Raw genomic sequence first — 24,651 nt, 5'->3', positions numbered from 1 at the left:
AAAGTAGAGAACATTTAACTGGCTAACTATGAAGTAAGGATTGGGAAAGGAAGAAGGTGAAATCTGAGCAGGGGTGATGGCCTGGGAGAAGACTGAGGGTTGGAGTTACTTGGAGGTCTCACTGAGGGTCAGGAGTAGGTTTAGGAGCAGTGAGGCATAAAGAGATGTGGGATGACAGAAGGTTATGGTCAAATAGGAGGAGGATAGGTTTCTTGATTATGGCTGGGGATATTATGGATGATGGTGAGGTCAAGGGGGAAGGCCTTGTGTGTGTGTGAGGAACACACTGAAGGCATAGAGGTCATTTAGTCCAGTGCCCTGATTTTTCATGAAGCCTCTGCTGAATGTCCAGATCCTTTGGAAAATCCCATAAGTGTGAAGAATTAACAGTGTAATGAACTAGGAGAAAGAGAAGTGAATAAATGAATTTTAAGACAGGTGATATATCTAAAATGTACGTGTATTTTTACTCCACATCCTTAATTTCTATAATTAGAACCAAAATTGTTTCATTCTTTATGCATTTATTGCTCTTGGTCACTAATCTCTAGTTTTAGTTGAGTTGGGTTCTAATACCTTTGAGTGGCAGATGGGGCAATTGGTAACCTTACCCATCATATTTTTCCCTTTAGAAAAAAATCAATGAATAAAGAATAAGATTGCTTAAAACTAGAGGGAATAAGTTTTGTTTTAAAATGCCTATAATCTTTTTTCTTTCATACTCAACTTTTTCTCTCCTTCCTTTCTCTTCCTTCCCCTGTTGCTTTTTTCCCTCTGACCTTGCCTCTCTGTGGGGCTTGCTAGTGATACCTCCAAGCATTGCTTAGCTACTTCCTGCAAGGTTCAAAGAGATTGGTCTGTTACTTACTGATACCAGTCTTCCATCTAAGTGGGTTGAAGCTTTCTAGCAAGGATTTGTTTTTAAAAGCTGATTGGTAAAGCACAAGTTTAAAAGGATTATCAGTGGTGCCCAGTGTAGTATGTAAATCATAAAATAATATAGATCCAATTTTAGATATAAGGTACTCTCATAGAATATTAATTTTTAACGTGGAACCCTGTGAGCTTTTACTCCTTATATACCTACCGTAACTAAGATGTTTCGTTTGTGTCATTGATTGGAGTAATTTGTATTCTGAGTAAGTTGGAGCCCTTTAAGGGCCTTTGGGTTGTTCTGTTACAGTCTAACTGCTGATTTGTAATACAATTAAAGTTTTGTTCACTAGGACTGCTGACATAATTAGTTTAATTTCTGCTCCTTATGTATTTCTTTTGGCAGCTGGGAAATTAAAATACTACATGTTGCACGAAACTGCCTTTTTGGGGTGATATTACTATCAGATGAATACTCTGTAGCCCCCAGGGTACGTTCTTCAGGATGTCTTATTCAACTTTTTGTAATAGGCTCTTTCTCTTCTAAGACATTAATGCTTTAGGGACATAATTGGCTATTTAAGCATTCAGAAGGAACAATGTTTGCCCTTTACTCCATGATTATATATTTTCCTTGAGTCTCTTTTGAAGAAGTGAATGTAATTTTTGGAAACTCAAGGCTATTACTATTCATACAAGTAAATGAATTTTTTCAGTAGCTCTTCCTGACTGGCATGGTATTTTCTGATAAGCCATGTTATTTTATTTTTTTTTTTCCAAATCTGCGTTTTGTTGTTTTTAGATTTAGCTTCGGCAGACTGAAAGTAAAGGTGGAAGGGCTGTAATTCCTAGTAATTCTTTTCATATTTTTCTAAGATATGTTTCACCGCAATGACCTTAGTCCTTAAGGGAGATTGTACATTTAATTACTGTAATCCACACTTAATTTCCTACAGAATTCTTGGATAGATTCTGTCCAGTCATGGCTTTTGAGGTGTTACATAGTGACCTACTTAGGCTTCTATCTCTCTGAAGGTTGCACGCCCCTTTTCAAGTAAGAGTAACCTTGGCACAGAAATTTCCCCATTATATTTTTCCAGTGAAAACTGATACAAAACCTCTTTTTTGTTGCTTCAGCATCCTTTTTCTTTTTCTGTTGATATGCTAAATTGAAGAGGTGGGTTTTTTTTGTTTTGTTTTTTTTTTTGGCTTTAAGGGGTTGGTTTGCATATTACTTGTCTTTTCCCTCAGTTTTTTTTTAAGGTTTTAAGGATGTGTGTCTTCTCTCCAAATTAGTGACGTGTATATAATATTTATACTATTTTAAGAGAAATGCAGTTTTATAGTCTTGGGCTTAAGAAAGCTCAGAGTATGTCCAGTTCCTTGCCCAGCTTGCTTTAATGTATAAATTAAGTACATATTTGTAAAAAGCAGCAATGTTTGTGTGCAGCCAAATTCTGTTACTTGAGAATAATCTCTTTGAAGTCAAGGATATGTCTCATTTGTCTTTGTGTTTCTACCAGTCTAACAAAGGAAAATTGTTCTCCTTTTTAAATAATTGGTCCAATAAGTGAATGTAAAAGGCCTTTGAAAAAGTTGCTTCTCTTAAGCATATAGTTGAATAGCTCTTCTCCTGTCCCCAATCTTGATTATACTGTTCATTTGCTTAGAGAATCTGCAAAAAGGTCGATGGAGACTGTTCACAGAGTCACAGAATGGAACAGTGGGAAAGGCCTTTGGAAACTAACATGTGATCATAATATATATAACTCTTTTTTGAGAGGAGGAAACTGAGGCCCAGAGAGTCAAGTTTTCAAGTGGCCAAGTTCCTCCTGGAACTTCTAGTCTAGTGTTGGTAAATCCTTAGAGGGTTTATGAAGTAAGGAGGTTTCACCCTGTAGATAAAAAAATATCGTTCCCACCAACATTTTCATTGTTCCTATGCCTACTGCTTTTCTAGTGATACAGATCTACTCCTTGTATAGTCTTTCATTGCCTGACCAACATAACTTTTCCAATAATAGCCTTAATATATTTTTGAAAGACCTCATTATAATACTCATAGAAAACCTTGGGGGTGATTGCCTGAAGTGAAAGTTGTAATATTGTTCCTATGGAAACTGCTCATTATACTATGCCTTTTTTTTTCCTGGAGCCAGTGAGGAACAATTGTTCCTCAAAGGTGGGTTACCCTCAGGATGTTTGAAATAAAATTTACTTAGAAAAGTGGAGGCATCTTATTGTAGTCAAAATAGCACTAGATTTGGAGTCCAAGGACTTTCTGGCCTTGCTACTAACTACTTAATTAATGCTTGTGTGATTATAGGCAAGAAGACCCTGCCACTTTCTGCTTATCTATAAAATGAAAAGGTTGGACTAGACCAGGGGTTCTTAACCTGGGGACCACAGACACTGGATTTCAGGGGGTCTTTGAACTTGGATAGGAGCTTGATTCTCCTCAACCTTTCGTTTTCTTTTATACTCTGATGAAAGAGTTTACATAATGGATGGTTCCATAGACTTCTCAGGTAGGCATTGTCCAGGATCCTGGGAACTTCTTGCCTTAAAATATCTGAAGTGAAGCAATGTGTACAGACTGAGAGAGGAGGAGAGCTTTAGGGTAGATCACTTTGTATTCTGCTACTGAAACCATCAGATTAGACCCTCTTGACCTGACTGTTTTGCCCTGGAGTCAGTGACTGGGCTCTTCTAAGTCTTGTAAAATGTTAACAGACTCATTGGTGTCCCTGTCTGATCTGTGTTCTGTACTTGAACAGACTGTGCATGCCCATCTCTTTGGTTTAGTCTCAGTCAGTTTTCCATCCTCTTGGTCTGTATTTCTACACCCTGGCCTGTACTGAGCCACCAAGTGAGTGGTTTCATTTAAAAATGAAATTTCTGAGTACAGCTTGTGTTGAGGAAAGTTTGTCTCTGTGGCTTCCTTTGAAGAAGGATTGCAAAGAATAGCAAAGGGGCTGAGAAGGTAAGTTATTAGTTAGTGATTGTGTTTTTATAATGTCAGACCGAGTTTGCTGATTTGGAGCAGAAGAAACTTTCCCTTTGCACACTTGGCATCTTGGGTTAATTGCATAGCTGGATGAAATGTCAAACTTGATAGATTATTGGAGTTGTTGTTTTTGTGGTTAAACAATAATGAAGCTGTTTGGATGTTTGCAGAGAAACACTGCTGCCTGTGTCTGGACTTTGGACTGGAGAAAGTTTCGATTGTTGGGAAGCACCAGTCATGGAAAAGGCCGCTTGTGTGGCTCGTTGCACAGCTGTCTAAATGACTCTCTCTCTCTCTTGAGGCCATTTGCACAAGCATGACCTAACACTTTGGGAAACAATTTATGTTTCTGATTCCAAGAAAGGCCCAGGATTGGCTTGTCTGGTCAGTTGGAGAACAGATACTGGAGAAAACAGTATTCTACATGAGTTGATTGAATGGATCAAACAAATGATGGTTTTCATTTTATCTTTGAATCTCTTGGATCTAGTACAGGGCTTATTGAAATGGATTGTCAGGAATAAGCATCTCTAGGACAAAACCTTTTTTTTTTTTTTTTTTTTTTTTGAAGTTAAGCACTTTGTATACATTTGGATGCTTTTTTCCCATGTTAGGTCAATTGAGTACCTGCTGAGTGTAACAGTGTGTTAGATTGTACTTTGTAATTTTTATTTGGTCATTGTGAACTGTCATATAGCAGGAGGCATGTAGGTGAAGGACAGCATTTTTTTTTAAGAAAATAATATTTTGAGGGTTTAATTGAAAAAATTTAATTATCCTGGATCCAGATATATTGAAATTTGCTATCTGACATGAATATTTCATATGTTTATATGGATTTATTTTGTGCAGTTTAATTTGTTTTACCAGGTGAGATTTCTTCTGGATGAAACTGCATTTTCTGGTTTGAATTGAAGGAAGAATTGCTTCTGTAAAAAAGTCTGAGCAAATTTTTCAGAGGATGTTTACTAAAAAGTGTCTTATATTTGGTTAGCACTTTAACATACTGTAGAGTTTTCATAGTTATGTGTGATAGTTATTTTTCAGGGTGGCCTTTTAAAGACTTGATTCCATTTCATTACATTAAACATGCAGGCCAATCTGTACACAAATAAATATTTTTTAAATTATTGTAGTCATTATGTGTTTCATTGTGTATATTATTGAAGTATCGTGTTTCATGGTAGTTTCTTAATTTCAAAATATCTTGAGTGAATTTGTTCTATGAATCTGTATTATTTCAGTATGCTAAAATCTAAAAAAATCTTTCAAATAACATGATTTACTGTCAAAATCCATTGCTAGTATTAAAATGGCTTCACAGAAGAATTAGATGAGTGAGTTTAATTTGGAAAGCAACAGTCCCCTTTGTCATATTTAAGTGAAGACCCAAAAGGGAAGCCCAAATGACTCAATTGGAGACACCAAAGGGAGTAGGAGGTAGAGACAAGGAAAGGCTACTAGGACGGCCTAATGATCCCTTCAGTGGGGCCAGGACTGACACCTCCAAGCTAGGGCAGCCCTTTAACCCCCTCACAATGGGGATGGGGCTGACACCCCCAAACTTGGCTTGGCCCACCAAACCCCCCTCACACTGGGGTGGCTAACACTTCAAAAGTGGGATTGGGAAGGGATACCACCAGATGATGTCACCAGAGAACCTCGGGCAGAATGCTCTTCAAGTTGTAGCTGGAAGAAGGAATCCACAAGGGACTCTTGAGAGGTCTATACTTCGAGGCAACTCAGGCAGCTCAGTGTCATGGCCAACCTCAGATCTGAGTGGCTCAGGTGTTTTTATAGGGTGAGGAGGGGGTCCTAGCCAGGAAGGTCTGATTGGTTTCCTACTCCTGAGGTCACAGGCAGGGAAATACCAATCACCTAGGAAACAGGAAGTTTCTAGCCTGGAGTGTTCCAAATATAGAGGTTTCCAGATCTGGGGGGGGTTTCTTAGAGAAGGGGGCAGGGTAGGACTATGGAGGAGATAACGAGTATGGAATAAACAGCCTATTGTACAAAGAAGGACTTGGCCAGGGAAAATCAGATTTTTCTTCCAGCTTTCAGCACTTATGCTCATGGGGAATTAAGTTAACATGGTCATACCTTGTACTGGATGTTGAACATTCTACAATGGATGCTCCTATTTTTGGATTCCATTTTGCTGATTGTTTTTGTACTTTGATCTCAGGTGGATATTCTCCACAATATCGAGTTGGGCAAGCCTGTCCTTATCTTCTGTGAGGTTCTTAAATGTGTTTCCTGTAAATCCTATGTAGGATAAATGCTCAGCCCCTTTGGGGGCCTTCTTGTAGTCTGATGTGTGGATACTAGTGAGGCACACACAGGCTGTCCATCAGTTGTCCCTGGCTCTTGTGTGTGACTGTCTCGTTCTAGTTCTGTATCTTTCTGGTGAGATCATCTATGCTTCTATTATACAGAGTCCTTAATTAGTAATGTATTGCAGCTTATACACATACAGCATTTGCTTCTACATTGCCCTTTGGGTGACTCCATTTTAATTCTTTGACTGTTATCCCTGTCTTGGGGCATGGAATAGGATCATCACCAGTGGATAGTCCCTTCTGTCTTCCCCTCTCACTAATCATCAGTCTGTCCCTGCCTGTTGGCTGCTTCCCATCTGCTTACAAACACACCTATGTCTCCTGAGCCTCAAAAAAACCCTGCACTTGACCCATCCATCCCCCCTAGTTTTGTCCAATATCTCTTTCCTTTTTTTGGCTAAACTTCTTGAGAAGGCAGCCTCCAGTCAATGCCTCTACTTCCTTTCCTCTCCCTTCTTAACTCTCTGTAATCTGGCTTCTGACCTCATCATTTAACCACTGAAACCACTCTCTCCAAGTTTACTCTCTGTAATCTGGCTTCTGACCTTATCATTTTAACTGAAACTGCTCTGCAGTATTGCAGAGCAAGTTACTAATGATCTCGTAATCACCAAATCTAATGAGTTTTTCTCAGTTCTCGTCCCTTTTGACCTCTTTACAGCCTCTGACATTGCTGATCATTTCTCCTCTTTGATATTCCCTTCTTTTTAGGTATTTGTGACATTGTTCTCCCCTAGCTTTCCTCCCACCTTCCTGACCACTCAGTTGTCTTTGCCTGATCTTTATTTAGCTCACACCAGCTTAACCATAGGTTTTCCCTAAGGCTGTGTGCTGAGCTCTTTTCTCTTCTCCCTCTATATTCTTTTCCTTGGTGATACCAGATCCCATGGATTCATCTGTTGTCTCAGTGGAGATGATTCTAGATCTATTTGTCCAGCTTTAATCTCTCTCTTTACCTCTAGTCCTGAATATCTTACCGACTCTTAGGACACTTCAGACTGGGATGGCCTATAGACATCTTAGAGTCACATGTCAAAACTAAACTCATTATTTTTACTTCCTAGCCTTTACGTCTTCTTAACTTCTCTGTTATTGTCCTGGATACCAGCAGATATCCAATCTTGTTGTCTAGGTGTGTCATCCTCGATTTTTCACTCTCTCATCCCCTTTATTCAATCTGTTGCCAAGACCTGTCATTTCTACCTCCATAGCATCTCATGTATATATGTACTCCCTTCATTTCTCTGACACTGCTACAGCCCTGTTGTACGCCCTTATCACCTCAAACTTAGACTGTTGCAATGGCCTTCTGAAGGTTGGTCTCTTGACCTTGTCTCTCCCCAAGTCTCATCCTCCAGTCAGCTATCAAAAAGTACAATGTCACCTGCCTCTTCACTCAGTTTGCCTCCAAGATCAAATATGAAATATCCTCTATTTGGCTTTTAAACCTCTCCATAACTGTGGCCCCTTCTTACCTTTCCAGGCTTCTCACACCTTCCCTTTTCCTCCTACATGCTGCCACGAGTCTTTGATACACAAACATGATGCTGTCTCCCTGTTCTGGACATTTTCAGTGGCAGTGTCCTATACTTGGAACTACATCCTTCTGCATGTCATTGGTCATCTTTGAGAATGAAGGATAAACAATAACTCCCTCCTCATCTTTGACTCCTAGGATCCCTGACTTCCTTCAAGTCTGAACTACAGTCCCACCTTCTGGCCTTTCCCAGTCCTCCCTAACTTTAGTGCCTTCCTTCTGAGATTATATTCAGTTTACTACCTATGTATTTTGTTTGTGAGTCCTCTCTAAGCTCCTGGGAAGCAGGGAAGGTTTTTTTGTCTTCCTCTGTATCCCTCATGCTTAGTAAGTGCTTTATAAATGACACCAGAATGATAATATCAGTGTTAAAAAGCTGGGCCTTTCTTTTAGGAGAAGTTTGGGGGTCCTTAAAGGCACTGCACAATTCACCTAAAGTGTTAATCTGTAGAACATTTCAGAGCCTACTTCATGAGATCCATAATCATTCAGAAGAGTGCTTCTGGGAAAACCAGGTGGATAAAGAGTGCTTATCTAAACTATATAGTAGGCAGATGAATGAACACATGGATGATGCTGGTCCATCAGTCAGTATATTTTGGCCAATGCTGTGGACAGTGAACTTGGATTCAGAAGTGGACAGCAGTTGGAGATAGGTCTGGATTGCCTTGGGAAGGTTGTGTGGTGCTTTTAATCACCCCAAGCTTCCAGAAACAGAGACCCATTCTTTAAAATCACTGTTATTGTAGTGTTTTTGTGTGATGAGATAAGGGTGGGAGAGGGAGATCACTTTCAGGCCTGCATTCTGGTGACATGAAGAGCCAGGTCAGTGTGAGAAGTAAAACACGAACTTGATTTTTTGTGATCTTGGTGTCCTGCTTTGGAATGTGTCTTGCTGTCTTTACATCTATGCCCTAAGAAAGTAATGGGAGGGGAAGCGTGTGGGAATCATCCTTTGTGTTACTGTTCCCAGATCTTCTCCTCCCTCTCATTGTTAAAATTATTACTGTGACAGTTGCTGTAACTTTTGTAAGAAAACCATTTGCAGAATCCTTTCAGATGTGTGGTACCACACCTGGTGAGTACATCTTTCATGAGTTTTACTGCCTTAATTTGTCTAATTAGTGCTAAAATATGTTTGATTCCAAGCAGATCCTAGTTGGATCCTGAATTGAACTGCTTAATTCTGGGTGGGCTCTGCCAGCTCCCTGGCCTAATTGGCACCAGGGTAGGTTGGATAAAAATACCAACGAGGGGAAGGATTCAGGTAGTGCTTGAAATTGAATTTAGGTATCTGGGCTAGGAAAGTAATCTTGAAGTTTTTGTTGTTATTGTTGTTGTTGTTGTTTTTTCGTAGCCATTTCACGTGCTATACAATGTAAGTTCATTAGATTACTTCATAAAATTAATAAAAATTAAGCTTTTTTCTTGAATTTTATATGAATTATTTAGCCCTTTATATAGTTCCTAAACTGTAAACTTTTCTCTTGGTATTTTTTCCAAGCACTTTCTATGAATGCATCCCCAAATAAACTGAAGGTACTTCAGAATGGATCTAAAAAACCTCCCCTTGCTCAGCTTTAAAACTTAAATGGGCTTTACTGACTGGGCATTCCTTCTGAGCATTTGGGTTTTCTTTTATATAAGAGGAAAGAAAAATGAATACTTTTGAAAGAGCTATGAAGCACTCTTCTGAATTCACAGTTAGATGCATTTGGGTTTAAATAAACTTGAAGTTTATTTCCAAGTAAACTGGAAAGCATTTTGAAGAACTCCTGTATGTTAGTGTATGTTTCCATTTTATTATAAATAATGTAAGCCAGATTTTATGATTCAAACTCTTGAAGAACCTCAGGGAGAGAGCAGTGTGCGCAGTAATCTTTAGAGAGAGTACAGTCCTTTGGGAATTCATCTCATCAGCCAAGTAGGTAGATGGAGTGTTTTCTTAAGTGCTACTGAAATGTGCAGTTGAGTTCTGATTTTGGAATCTTTCCTGCCTTCTCTGCCTCTGCCATTACTTTGCTTGGATGGAATATTCACGAAGTACAGCCTTATTCTTTTATTTCCCTATCCTGCAGAAACCAGTTTGAAGATTAACTGTGGGTGAACAGGTAATCCAATCTACCTGGTAGAAATTGCCTGTCAAAATGAAACAGTATGGGCAGCTGTCAACAAAGGTTCCTTAAGGCTGAGGAAGAGGGTAGAAGTAATTCAGTCTTTGGTATTTTTAGTGGAAATCATGCTGAAAATTCAGTTGGAAAGGCAAGTTTAACTAATAGGATAAAGGTGGGACAGTGGATTTATAAGGAGACAACAGGAAGAGGCAGTAAGGCTATCCAGAAATGATGAGTTTTATCAGATTTCCAGTCCTTTATGAATTCTGTCTAGATTGCAAAGTAGCAGTCCAGAGTCATTCCACTTAGAGTTATTACTGGCGTAAGGAGGAATGATGGAACATTGCCTTGTCCCTTCATTTTCCTGCCTTTAAATTTGTTCAGTGATATCAGGGGCTTTATCTCCTCCCATTCCTTCCCTCCCTTTACTGCCCCCCCAACCCCCAACCTCCTTTGAATTAGCAGCTCAGAAATAGTTTTGTGTAGGAAGTTTCTCATGCTGAAGGTTTCCAAGAATTGTGATGCTTAGTTTTCTGAGATGAGCTGTTCAGGATAATAATTTGGTCAAATCACTGAATTCCTGATTCCTGTTTCTGTTGTCAGATCTCCATACTATGTCCTTGTCAGTGTTGGACTTTTTATTTCCTCTCTGTTTTTGACTTTTTCCACTTCCTGATATTTAGGAAGTCAGGCATTTCAGTATGCTGGAGGTAGGTATTTAGCTTCGAATATTGATCTTGATAGCTCTTGCTCATTGATCACCTTCCTGCATATTTATATCTCCGAGAATTTTTTAAAACTCAAAGCTTGGGCTTAGCAGATTCTAGTGACTGGTATTAGGGGTCCTGGCTCCACCAATGTACTAAGGCACAGCTTTCACTTTCTTTTTTTTAAAACAATGAGTGGTGTGGACTGTTGGAACCCTATGCTGCCTGGAGGTCCAGTGTCTGAAAGTGAAAGTGGCTTCTTAAAGATTAAAGGGACTGGCAGTCTTTCTGGCCCCAGGATGGAATGATCCCTGTTATGGCGACAGGTTTTGTGTCCCAGGAGAGGCCACTTTATACAGCAGGTCTTTGCTTCCAGGGTTACAGTCAGCCTGTATTTGCTGATGTTGCAGTGATAAGTTGGCATTGGGGTACTCTTAAGATACTTAAGCTGAAGTATACTGAGGTTTGAATTGCTAGGTAAAACTGGCACATCATTGTAAGTCAAAAGCTTTTTTCTTTTGTTTTATTTGACTTAGAGTTAAATGAACTTTAATTTGCACAGTGGTAAAAATGACATTATGTGACATCCCAGGTGCAAAAATGGCTCTGAATAACAAAGCTTCATTTGATAGTTGAAATACTTAATAGTATTTAGGATCCTTGCCCCTGGAACCTCCTAAAAAAGAATGGTTTAACCTACAATATTAATGAAATTCAACTCTTTTTTTCCTCCCCTGGCTATTATTAAGGGTAAGAGACAATTTATTTCTGGGATTTTGCTGTAGTAAGTAAAATCTAGCTTGTGTAGTGTTTGTAAAAGCAATGAATTTTCCTATAGTGAAAAAAGCACAGGGATTTGTTGGAAATGTCTGCCACTGGGTAGTGATCTCGATGTGGACTACCCTTTTCCCACTCTGTCCCACTTCTGTGATCCATGCATCTCATAATAAAAGGGTTTTTATATTAGATCCCATGTCATCTTTCTGGGGAGGACACACTCCAGTTTTTTAAAAGTGGCATAAATCTCCAAACACTAAAGATTAAAAGTCAGTAGCATTTCATTTCAGAAGATGAGAGAGAGAGTTCATTAAATGAGGAAAGAATGTTAGGGGAGGATAAGGCAGCTTAGAAACAGCAAGTTATGCGTATGATATGGTATCGTTTCTTTCTTGTGAGCGTACAAAGATTGCCAAATAGATTAAACTCACTGTTTTCTTTAGTTAGGGAGTATTCCATAGCACTGAGGACTGATGTATTTTGCTTCTGTCCTGACAACTACTTATTGTTTATAATCTGCAATACCAGGGAAGAAAAGGGAAGGTGGGCTGTGAAGAGCATTACATATTTCCTTTGGAGCAAAACAACAGGGGTGTGTGTATATATAAACTTTAAACATCTGTTGTGACCACTCATGAAAAATAAAACAACCTGTTATAAATTGCTGTTGGTGGTAAATTACCTGTCTGAACTCTCAAATACTGTGCTGAAAGATCTTCAAGTCTAAAGCTCAGTTTTGTTTTTTCCTACTCACCGACTTTCTGTATTTTCATCAAGTCTCTGGTGCCTGAAGGAATGGAATGTCTGGAATGGGGGAATAGTATGTGTCGGATGAAAGTCAGTATTTTTTACATGGCAAAAATGAAGTCTCCTTCCTCCCTTACTCAATGAAGGTTATGGGAGCTGCTTGAACAAATTGTTGTTGTTCAGTCATTTCAAGTTGTAGGTGACTCTTCCTTATCTCATTTGAGGTTTTCTTGGCAGACATACTGGAGTAGTTTTCCCGGTCCTTCTCCAGGTCATTTTACAGATGAGGAACCTGAGGCAAACAGGATGAAGTGCCTTACCCAGGGTCACATAGCTATGAAGTGTCTGAGGTCAGATTTGAACTCAGGAAGGATGCGTCTTCCTGATTCTGGGCCCAGCACTCTGCACTAAGGCGCCACCTAGCCGCCTGCCCCCTTGTACAAATAGTGTCACCCATTTGTCTTTCTGGTGTCTTGAAGGATAGCATTAATGCAGGTGCTAAAGACCATTTTCTATGAGGCTCCTATAATACATAGCTTTATTCAGGAAACACATTTGTTAATATCCTAGTGGCTTTAATAGTAAACAACTGGAATAAGAGTTCTCCTTATCTTCCCAGTTTCTAAATAATGAAAAGTATAGAAAACTGATGGCTCTTGTCAAATTCATGTTTATATGGGTGTGGCACCGCAGTTGGCATCTGACCCTTTGTGTTTCCAAACCCCTGAGGGATCCATTTTGCTTCCTCAAGTTCCCAATAGAAAAAAGCCAGAAGCCCTTCTTTCTCCTGAGTCTGTTTTCCCTGAAGTTGGTACAATAGTAGTCTTAACTCTGAGGGCTGTTTTACCCCCTTTTCATTTAGATATGTGGCTCTCTTATCTTTAGCTACAAAACTCTTTTAGCAGTTTTCACCAAATGCAGCTAAAGTAGACACACTACTCATTTTAAAATGGTTAATTAACAAACCAGCTTTAGGGAGTCTTCTTAAGCTAAACACAACCTTTTCTGTAAAGAAAGATGTTATAAAAAGAAACAATTATGTATTTTATGTAATGTTACAAAATCTTAATCATGTTTTGCAAATACCTTACTTAAATAATGGCATTAAAGAGAATCTAAGAGAGTTTGGGGATAAAGAATTAAGTTGAATACAAATTTCCTCTTCTCTCTCTCTTTCTCTCCCCCTCCACTTTCCTCTCAGCTCAGCTTCTGACTGGATGCGTGTATTTATTCTGTGTTGTTTTCTTTCCAGATGTGCTCTTATACAAAGCAGGGATTTTGTCTTAAGTGCTTTGTAAGGTATAGTTGCCAACAAGGTTGGAGAATTTAGTAAATGTTAACAGATGATGATAAACTAGTAAATTTTTTTTAAATAAGCGAAACAAGAAATGAAAATTCACTAGGCTCTCAAGGATTGTAGAAAGTAGGTATTGATGCTTCTGCTTGAATTTCATGGCTATTTTTAAATTTTCTTGTTTTCCTTATTTATTCTGGTAATATAGTGGCAGGTAATTTAGTTTCTCTTTGCCTCACTGGAAACCTTTAGAGAAAGTTGCAGCTGATAGAATAGCCGAAGTACTTTTGTAGTAATAAGCTTTGTGTAGTTAAAGAAAATGGAGAGTAGAGGCCTAGGGGGAAGAGAAGAGAAATGAGCCAGGTTTGAATTGACAAATTCACCCGAATGATCTGACTTGCCTGGGATGAATGGATAAGTAAGTTCCCAGGGGCCAGTGACCCAGATGCCAAATAACTTTCTTTATCCCCTTCCTTGGGAAATCATCAGAATTTACAAATGGAACAGTTGCCTGTAACCTAGCACTGTTGAACTCCCCTGTAGTTCTCAGATGGAATTTCAGAAACTGTCCTCAGGGGCTCTCAGGAAAAGTGTCCCCAGACACGGTGGGGCTGGAGCAAGCAATGCTGCGGGTAGTGAGTGCTTTACTTCATCTGAGTCATTGGTTCTAAATTTAAAAAACTCAGACTCAACTTGATCATCTTCTCTTGCTCATAGAGGGCATCCAGAGGCTTTGGGTAAATTACAGTTTTGCATGGCATGAATCAGCACTTCTCCGAGTAAAGTTTGCACTGTTGCAGTATTGCTTGCCAAAGACACATCCCCAGGAGGCACCATTCACTTTTCCTGAAAGCTGCTGCTGTTGGTTCCTGAGATGATCTCATCTGGAAATGGCTCTGGTGTCCCCAGCTGTAGGAACTGGAGGGAGCTTGCTTTCTGCTCAGGCGATGTTCTGAAACAGGCAAAACCAGGTAAATATGGCATATTTCTTTGTAGCTCCTAGATTCTGGATCAGGGAAAGTTACTAGGTCATCAGTCATAGTACCTTATAACTTTCTGATTCGAAGTTAATAGTATGACTCTGAAGAAGTTGTGGAGGAAGGAAAGTTTCATTTTACCTTTCAGTTGGCTTCTTAATTCAGCCAATTTTGACTTTTCAGGTTTAAGTTAAATTCAACACCTCATAGAACAAAATTAGAGTGTGGTTATTCTCTGCTTCTCTTGGGTCAATCTTATGAGATGTTTTTGTCAGACAGAACTATTGCAAAAGTTAGAGAAACCTGAGTCGTTAATTAACTCATGTGATAATGAAGTAGCTATCTCTTTTGTGGTTAGAAGCCTGCATGGAACTGCCCTCAGTGTAGTTGAAACAACGTTGCCTTCTGAACTAGGGATGTTTACCTTAGGGACTTTGCCAATGCCTTTGCTCTGATATATCCCACTTTCTTTTTTCAAGATACCGGGAAGGATTTGTGATGGAGTCTAGGTTGGAACTCTTGTCTCTGTTTTGACTACTCCATTGTTGTTTGTTATTGTTTATCCTTTGTTCTCCCTTGGTGGGAAAGAGGAGGGAAGGAAAGGGAAAGCCCTTAATTTGATGAATTTGAGCCTTTGGCTGTCAGCTTCCAAATTTGATCCTCCAGTGAATGCTGAAGTCAATCTCTGAAACCGTCTCTCTGATCAGTCAGCATTAGTTTGATTATTTTGAAGGACTTTCTGAAGCCAAGTTTTAATCAGCATATAGATGGGAAATTAAAGACATGGTCCAGAATGCTTTTCTGTCTGTGAGGTATAGATTTAGTTAATGTTTTTTTTTTTTTTAAGTCAAGCACATCGACATGCTTTGCTAGACCTAGCGACATTATGGAAACTAAAATATTGGTAGCTGCTGAAGACCTTTTGTCATAGATTAATTTGGGATCACTTCATGATGTCAGCAAAAGAAGTGTGACTTAGGGCCCACTTGTTCACCAAATAGACAAAATTTCTAGGAAGTCTTAAAATAGACAAATACTTTGAGACTTATCCATTTTTTCTTTAGGCATCTTGAGCTTGCCCTGGCTCAATTCCATTAAATTTAGCAAAAAGTACATAATATGCACTATGTGCAAGATACTGTGGGCATTCTTGATGGATACACAGAGAGGTGATATAGGGTCTTGCTTTTCAAGCTTACAGGTTGAATGGGGAGAGAATAAATACAGAAATTCCACTCTGGCTTCTGTGAAACTGCACTTCTGCAAAGTCAACATTGCTCTGTTCTTTGCTAAATCCAATTTTTTTTTTTCAGTTCTTAATCTTCTTGATCTCTCTTCTCATTTGACACTGTTGACCACCCCTCCATCAGTGGGTTCTTTCTCCTCTGGGTTTTCATAACACTGCTCTGTCATTCTCCTTCTAGGTCTTGGTTGAGTTTATCTTTCTCTGTCTCTTTTTCACCATCTCCTGCCACTTACGTGTAGGTGTGCCCCAGGACTGTGTCCTGGGCCCCCTCTTCTCTCCCTGCATACAGTCTTGGTGATCTCATCAGCTCCCATGAATTTGATCATCATCTCTCTGCAGATGATTCCCAGACCTTTGTGTGGAGCCCTCATTTCTGAACTGAGCTCTCATACTGAATCTTTTACTGTCTGTTTGACACCTCCACCTAGTTATCCCATAGGTATCTTCCATCCTTGTCTCTTTACTCATACATTACCACAGCCACCTGAGGCCAGGCCCTGATTATTTTCTTCCTGAACTTTTGGGAAAATGTACTTATGGTAACCTCTATATTCTCTCACTTAGTGACTTCGTTTGCTTTGGAGGTGGGAGAACATGGGACATGTTTGATAGTGATAAATGGTGGAGTGTAGAAAGTGGCATCCTTTGTAAGCTCTGGGGGTGACTGTATCATTTACAAGGCCATACATGGAAGGAGGAGATGAAGGGGGCGGATTGTTGGAAAATCTTGGATGCCAGGCTAAGAAGTTTGGATGTTATTTGAATAGACAGTAGGGAACCATTGGAGGTTTTTTTTTCTTTCTAAAAGAGGAAAAGTGACAGCACCTGAGCTGGCATTAGAAGAATTAACCTCCAAGTGGTATATTGAGTGGATTAGCCTAAGAGATTATTGGCTACCCTCTGGAGCTTTGAGAGGTAATGAAGACCTGAACTGTTATTGCTGGCCATAAGAAGGCAAAGGCGAGCTGAAATACTGCTGATAGGGACTCTAAGGCTTAGTGACTGAGTGGAGAGGGGCAGGGAGCAAGTGAGGGGCAAAGAGCAGATGTAGGGAGGAGGAGCTGACTGGGGAGAAAGATGGTGGGTTGGATTTGGAGGTTTCCTTAGCACTTAGCACGAGAGCATGGGACTGGAGACTTAGATCAGGGAGGGGAGGCTTCCACCGGAGTTGACACTGGGGGAGTGACTGAGTTTACCAAGGGAGAGTGAGTTGTAGAGAAAGGAAGAGGGTCAAGAATAAACACAATTGTAGGGAATGCCTAAAATAAGGGATTGGGGGGGATGAGGAGGATGGGCCAGGAAAGGAACTAGAGAAGGGAAACAGTAAGAAAGGTCAGAGAAATGGGATAGGGCAGTGTCATAGAAGCTAGAGGAGGGGATGGTATCAAATACTACTTGGAGGTCAAGGAATAACAGCTAATAATAGCTAGATTTTATATAGGGCTTTAAGGTGTGCATATTACTTGACAAATATTATCTCATAGATCTGTACAACAGCCCTGGGCAGAAGGTGCTCTTACTATTCTCAGTTTACATGTGAGAAAACAGAGGCTAACTTGCAGATAGTCTCACACAGCTAGTGTGCATCAGGCTGGATTTGAACTTGAGTTTTCCTGATTCCAGGTCCATCACCCTATACACTGTACCACTTAGGATAAATGAGGATTGAGAAGAGACTTTGGTTTATCAGTGAAAGACCACTGATCTTTTTCTTGGTTCCTCAAGCCACCTGTACTATCCTTTCCCCTCTTCCTTCATTCATACTTGCCTTTGAATATTGAGACTTCTGTTGTGTACTCCCTATTCTGTCCAGATCTATACTTAACTCAACATCATTCCAAACTTTCTTCCTCTGTTGCTCCAGCCTTGTAGGAAAAAGTGGCCCTTTTCCTTGCCAATACCAACATCTTTCTCTTTATTCATTTTCCTCCTGTCTTCTCTGGGAGCTATCTCCTTGGACCATCCCTTCCACTTCCTAATTTTTGGTTTTGTCTTTATCCCGGGTGTCCTTTCAATCTGCTTAATAATATGCTTAGATCCCTCTCATTCTTAAAACTTTCATTTGATCCTACCATCCCCTTAAGCTATCATACTATATCCTCCCTTTCACAATTCAGCTCCTACAAAAAAGCTACCTCTATTCTCAATGCCCCCAATTTCTTATCTCCTATTTGTTTCTCAAACCCTTACAGTCCGGCTTCTGATTCATCTGAAGCTATGTTCTCTAAGATTGCTGATTCCAGTAGCCTTTTCTCAATTCTCTTTTTCCTTAACCAAGATCTCTGTAGCATTTGACATTGTTGACCATCCCTTCCTCTTAGGTGCTGTCTCTTCCAGGGGTATTTATAGTGCTGGTCTCTCCTAGTTCTCCTTCTACCTCTCTGGCTACTACTTATCTGTCAGTCTCCTTTGCTGAATTATTATCTATATATACTGGCCTCTTTCCTTCTCACTCTATATCCTCTACTTTTTGGTGAGTTCATCAGCTCCCTTCTATCATCTTTTTGCAGATGACCTCCGGATCTGTATATATCCAGCCATAGCCTTTTTTTTTTTCTGAATTTCAGGCCTACATGTCACTATACTTGGAGTCAAGAAGATTTGCATCCAAATCCTGCCCCAGATTCTTACTGTAGTTATATGATACAGGGTAAATCACTTAACGTCACACCACCCCCCAGTCTTAGTTTCCTTATTTGTAAAATGAGGAGCTTGGGGTTAAAGGCCTCTAACTTCCCTTCTAGCTCTAACTCTATGATCCTATAATCCTAGGATCTGATTTCCAGCAGGAAGTCCTATGGGCATCTCAAACTCAACACATTCAAAATAGAACTTACCTTTTCTTTAAACCCTCCCCTCTTTCTATTGAGAATACCATCATACTTCCAGTTAGCCAAGTTCACAACCTCAGAGACATTCTTGAGCAGTCATATATTCTATTTAAATTTAACTCTTATCCTTGTATCCATTGAATTGCCAAGTCCTGTCTATTCTGCTTCTACGTTAGAAATCTCTTGCATTCTATCTCACTTATCATTCAGGTCTTTATTACCTCTCACCTGAACTATTGCAGTAATATCCTAATTGATCTCCCTGCCTTTTACCAATTCCTTTTCCAGTCCATCTTCTGTGGAGCTGCCAAATTGTTAGACCTGTACAGATTTGATCATATCACCCACTCCCCCATCCCCCAAGCCAAGTTCCCGTGACTTCCTGTTACCTCTAGACTCAAATGCTGTGTGATCTGTTTGGCTTCTAAAGAAAGCTCTTTGTCATCTGCCTCCAGCTGACCTTCTCAGGCCTGTTGCACATATTTATTCTTCAGGTACTCTTCTGTTCCAGCCAGACTTGGCCCTTTGCTGCTCCCCTTTCATGACATTCCATCTCTAGTCTGTCTGCTTTGGTTTAGATTCTCTCCCTCACCTCTGCCTCCCAGAAGCCCTTGCTTTTTTTCTGCCTAGCTCCAGTACTACCTGGTTACAGGAAGTCTCTTCTGATCACCCAAATTGCTAGTGCATTACTTTATATCTATTTTATATTTTTATGTATACATTCCCTCCCCCCCCAGCCACTCCTCCCCCCTCCCAGACTCTAAGCTTCTTGAGGGCAGCAGGTTTTTTTTTTTTAAACCTCTCCAGGGATAGTACAGTACCTGGCACTATCTTTTCAATAATGTTGGGAGAGTGAGTGGCAGAGGCAGTGATGAGGCTGAGAATTTGGGGAAAATAAGGTGGGGAGAGTTTGGAAGAACATGGGGAAATACTAGAGAGTTCCGTAATTAATGCTTTTTTTTCCTTTTTTTTTTTTTTAACTTGACAGATGGTACTTGACAATCACCATCTTCTTCAAATCCTGGCACTACCTACTCCCATACTTGTTGATGAATGGATTAGTGGCCTTCTGGAGAATATTTTCAGTAGAGTAGAGGAGCCATATGTGACCAATTGCAAGGGTTTAATAAGTGGTTAGTGAGGAATCAGAGCAGTCATGATATACTTTAAGGCTGGGGATGGGAAAAGGACAGAAAAGTTACCTGGTATATGGTTCTGTGGTGGCAGGGCCACATTAACAGGTGTAAAGGAGGAAACTGAAGCAACCAGATAGAAGCCAGTGAAGAGGGAGATACTGAAAATGGAAGAGGGAGAAGGGAGGATTTGCGAAATGTGAAGGGAGGCAGGATAAATTTAGAAGACCACTATTGAAAATATGGAGAAATTGCTAAGAAATAGCCGGGAGGGACAAGTTGAAGTTAAAAGCAAACATTTGTAGTGGATTTTGCAATAATATTCGGTAGCCCTGGAGCAAGAATGGAGAAAAAGTATATTATATCCTTATCTAGGGTTGGGGATTAACAGAAGCCTGGGTGGCTCTTGGTCTGTATTAGCATCTTAATGAGATTATCATTCAAATGGAGAATGTTGAGGTATCTAGATTGAATGGGGAGGCTGATAACTCCAGAAGGCATTGGAGGGATTGGTAAACTGGGATTACCGGGAGCATTGGAAAGACTGGAGGTCTCAGAACAAATTCAGGGGAATTGAGGGTACTAAGTAGGTAACTCCATGATGGGTTCTTTCTTTTCTTGGATTAGAGTTTGTTTTCTTATTCTGTAGGAAGTCAGTTCCTTTATACCTCACTAATCCATTTATTATCACACTTATCCCCCACAACTATTCCAAACCAAGCCTCTAATGGCAACCCCTCCCTCTGCCTTCTCAATTCAGGACTTTGCCCATTTCATTTACTGAGAAAATTGAGTTTATTTGTAGAGCACTCCATCTTCTCTCCCCTCCTCATCTCATATCTCTTGAGAAATCTTTCCCTACTTTCTTCATTGAGTCTATCTGGCATGAAGAGTGCGAGGGTGAACCCCTCTACATGCAGCCTTCATTCCATCAGAGTCCCTATCCCTATCCCATCCCAGGCATGACTAGGCCTGGAGTCAAGAACTCCTGAGTTCAAATATGACCTCTGATACCTCCTGAGTTCAAATATGACCTCTGATACTTCCTAGCTGGGTGATCCTGGGCAATTCGTTTAATCTCTGTTTGCCTTCATTTTCTCCATTGTAAAATGGAGATAGTATTAGTGCCTACCTACCAGGGTTGTTGTGAGGATCAAATAAGATATATGTAAAGTTCTTAGCGTAGTGCCTGGCCCATGGTTGGCACTTTATAATTGCTTATTCCCTCCCTCTTCCTCTCACTTTACTGCAAGTCCCTTCCCTGTGAAATTACCTTCCATTCACACTGAATATACCTTCTATGTACTTTTTCTGCTTTTTGTTTTCTCCATTCAAATGTGAGCTCCTTGTATCCCTACTGCTTAGCCCAGAGCAGAGTGTTTAGTAAGTGCTTTAGTAAGCGCTTAATAAATTCTTGTTGACTGACTGATTTTCATCTTTCCTTTTTCTCTGCCTTGCTGGTTTCTCTTACTTAATTTTTTTTGTTTCTTCCCTTGAATTGATTTATCTGTATTTAGTCCACTCTTTTTATTCTGATTTTGCCTCATTCTTTCCCTTTAGGGGTTGGTGGGTGGTAGGGGTTAGATTTTCTGTGGCCATCTTATCTTCCTTGTGAGTCCTGTTACCAGCGTGGGAACGGTTCTGATTACATTAGACAGCCTTAGAAGGACTAAGAAGCCGTATTTGAGGCTCTCTTGCCTGCTGTTTTCCTGTTGGAAGTAGCTTTCAAATCCATTTCAAGGAATAGTGAGGAAAACCTCTTCATCTATTTAGAGGAAAGATCAAGGATATAGATTCACATTTTAGCATACTTGAGGCCCTTTGTTTTCACCAAAGTACAAATACAAGATAGTAGGGAAACTTGAACCATTAGAACTGACTTAGGATTATAGGATTTTTTAGAGCTGGTGGGGACTTTGGAGAGCATCTTTTATAACCCTCTCATGTTGCATAAGAGGAAACTGAACCAAGATACCAAAAGTTACACAAACCCAAATGTGTTGGCTTAAAATTGATTAATTTCTTTCTTTGCCCAGGACTGTATTCATCCCTGAATATCTTAACAGGTTGGTCTTATAGGTTGTTTATAGACCACTTGAGTTCCAAGACCGAAGATCAGTTGCCTAAATTATGCAGTGTGGTGTTAGAAAGTGATCTTTTGAGTTTTGCTTAAGGTGGAGGGAATGTTTTGGCAGTTTTTTTTTTGTGTTAGCACTCTTACATTGTAGAAATCAGTTACATGGTCTTTCCCTATTGGTGATCAATCTTTTGTGTAATAGGCCGTCCAAAACCAATTCATTTTCGAAGTGTCCAATATGCAATTATCTAAACTTTCCAGAATTTTCTTGTTTACTTTCTCCAGCCTTAACCACACACACACACACACACACACACACACACACACACACACACTATAAATTGCTTCAAATTTGTTTCCACCACCTGGGTATTATCTGTAATTATAGAGTATCACATTTAGTCAGGCCAGGTTGGATGTTGCCACGAAGTGTGGGTTTTCTGAAGTCTAGGGAACTTCTTTGAGACACTTTGGATTATCTTGTAGGTGCCCATTACTCTAGACCAACTTTAGCCCCCTAATGCTTAGTGAGGGTAATTCATCTCGTTCTTTTCTGTACAACTAGGAATCTAATACTTGAACTGCTTACCGACCTAGATGTCAGGAAGATCAGAGGAGATAAGATCTGTAAGACAGGGTCAGGTCACTAATTGTTAGCTCTTTTAAGTCATTTGTAAGTTAGTTATGATAGCATATGAGAAAGGCTGTGTGTTTGTTCACTTCCTCATACTCAATTTTGTGATGGCTTAGGGAGCACCAGTAGAAAGAGACAGAACAGGAAGTTGAATGCAAACAGGATATTCTGGTCTTCCACTACGTTGTAAGCTTGAGCTTTAAAGGTTGGGGTGACTGAAAGTAGAAAGTACTGTATTAGAGCTGGACTTGGAGAAATCCTGTGTTCTTTCAGGTGTGGAACTGAGCTTTGTTTGGCTTTGACTCCACCCACTAAAGTCCAGGCCTTTTTCTTTACAAAGGGTTAATTTTCCCCTACTAGCTATTACAGCATATTGCATCCATATGAATTGTAAAATGAAACCTTTGACGGTTGAGCTTATGGCTTTAGGGAAGACAGTCTCTGGTGGGCTGTAGAGTTTGTAACAGCAGTAGGAAATCTTAGGCCACACTGAATGGGACAAGTTCTTTACTGTTCTAACTTTTCATATGGGTCCTTTAGTTAGACCCTATGTTTTCTTGCAAGGTTTCTGTGTGTAGATTGGTGTGTGTTTGGACACACTTCTAGAACTTAACTTGTATCCCTCCCCGCCCCCCCCTTACAGAAGTCCTTGGAAAATTGTCTGGCTTCATGGTTATAGTATTTGGGACTGATGAAGACTTGAAGTAGCACTATAAATGTTGTCTGACACTGGCTGTTTGTACTGTCCTCAGCTAAGATTGCATATAATTGACTGAACACAGTTGAATCTGTTTGGGAAACTTGTTTTCTTGTATTGATGATGAGAATTGGAGGTTATAGGATCAACTCTTAAGCTACTGAATTGGTATATATACCTAAAGAAAAGGTCTAACCTTTTCATTTGCTTGTCCAGTGGCTTCCACTTGCCTTTAGGATAAAATCAAATCAACACTCTGGCTCTTAAAGGCCTTTTCAGATTATTCTACCTCATACACTTTGTTCCTGACAGCCTGCTGCTCCATTCATGACATTCTATGTCTAGTATCCTTTGCCTTTGCATGAATGTGCCCCATCCTGATCTCTTCCTCACTGAATCCTTTCTTCAGATGCCAAGTGATTCAGGCTTCCAATTTGAGGCCTTTCCTAAGTGGTAGGTGCCTTTCTCTAGGAAATGACTTTGTGCTGATTTTGCACACAGTTTGTTCATTTGTCTGTTTTCTTATGCCCTCAATAGGCTGAAAACTTCTTGAGGGAAGTGAGTGCTTTTGTCTTTTTAGCCACAGCACTTAGCACATGGCAGCCCCTTAATAATGCTTGTGGGATTCATAGAGCAATTTTAGGATCATGGGAGTATAGATCTAAGGCTGGAAGTCATTCTCAAAGTCCTCTAGACCCGTTTCTCCCTGCCCTCATCCCCGTTTTTTGGGTGCAGAAATGCAGCCTTGAGCTCTTCGCACCATACCAAATGACAGTGTATTTCTGCAAACCCCTCTCTGGAGTCCAGATTTCTAGGTTGCTAGAGCACCGATTTTTCTTTTCTTTCTTTCTTCCATTCTTTTTTTTTTTTTTGTGAGGCAATTGGGGTTAAGTGACTTGCCCCAGAGTCACACAGCTAGTGAATGTTGTATCTGAGGTCATATTTGAACTCAGGTCCTCCTGACTCCAGGGCTGGTACTGTATTGACTGCGCCACCTAGCTGCCCCCTTTCCTCTTAAATTTGTTGGTGATGGTACTTCTGGATTGATTTGGTTGGGTTTTTTGTTTTTTTGTACAATGTAGTGTTTAGGGCTGACAGTAAAACAGGAAGGAGATCTAAATTTGAGCATTGAAACAGCTTTGGTTCTATGGAGTTGAAAAATCATCAAACTCTATGACTTGGGGATTGTATTAAATGATTGTGGATAGTCAAAAAACAAGAACAAAAGTATGGACTTTTGTGCCGGTCACGCTGTGCACTCTCCTTCTAACAGGAGCAGGCTGCCAGGGTCATACTTACCAGTCTTCGGAGCCCACCCGGATAAACATAGAGACGAGCCGATCGGGAGGTGCAAACACTCGAACTTTATTCAGAGGCCATCACAGCAAGGCCAAGCAGGAAAGCAAGAGCAGGAGCAAGAGCAAGAGAGAGCGAGCTCCGACCCCTACTGCCCCTTATATACCTTCCTAGCCCCTCCTCCTCAGCCCACCTACTAGTGACTGATTGTAGGATCAGATACCGGAAGGGGATGTCTGGGGTTAGCGCTGCACCAACGGAGAGGACGTGACAAAGGAAGCTAGGCCTAGATACTGGAAGGAGACATCTGGGGTTAGCGCTGCACCAAGGGAGAGGACGTGACAAAGGAAGCTAGGCCTAGATAC

At 40.2% G+C, this 24,651-nt stretch overlaps 1 protein-coding gene across 3 annotated transcripts in view; it reads left to right on the top strand.

Moving 5' to 3' along the window:
- Positions 1-24,651, top strand: part of LOC114043116 (E3 ubiquitin-protein ligase rififylin-like) — a 63,472-nt gene that overhangs the window by 12,506 nt on the left and 26,315 nt on the right. The window contains exon 1 of one of the 3 annotated variants that reach the window (XM_027862070.1): positions 14,270-14,366. The exons of 1 other annotated variant lie outside the window; for it this stretch is intronic. In XM_027862070.1, coding sequence (XP_027717871.1) covers positions 14,270-14,366 — 97 coding nt within the window. Of the gene's footprint in view, positions 1-14,269; positions 14,367-18,861; positions 18,944-24,651 lie in introns of those variants that run through there. One more of the 3 variants, XM_027862072.1, reaches the window with a different exon arrangement.

This window comes from Vombatus ursinus, unplaced genomic scaffold, assembly GCF_900497805.2.
Source record: "Vombatus ursinus unplaced genomic scaffold, bare-nosed wombat genome assembly UNPS02014768.1, whole genome shotgun sequence".
NCBI lineage: Eukaryota > Metazoa > Chordata > Mammalia > Diprotodontia > Vombatidae > Vombatus > Vombatus ursinus.
This window is presented reverse-complemented; position numbering and strand designations above follow the sequence as displayed.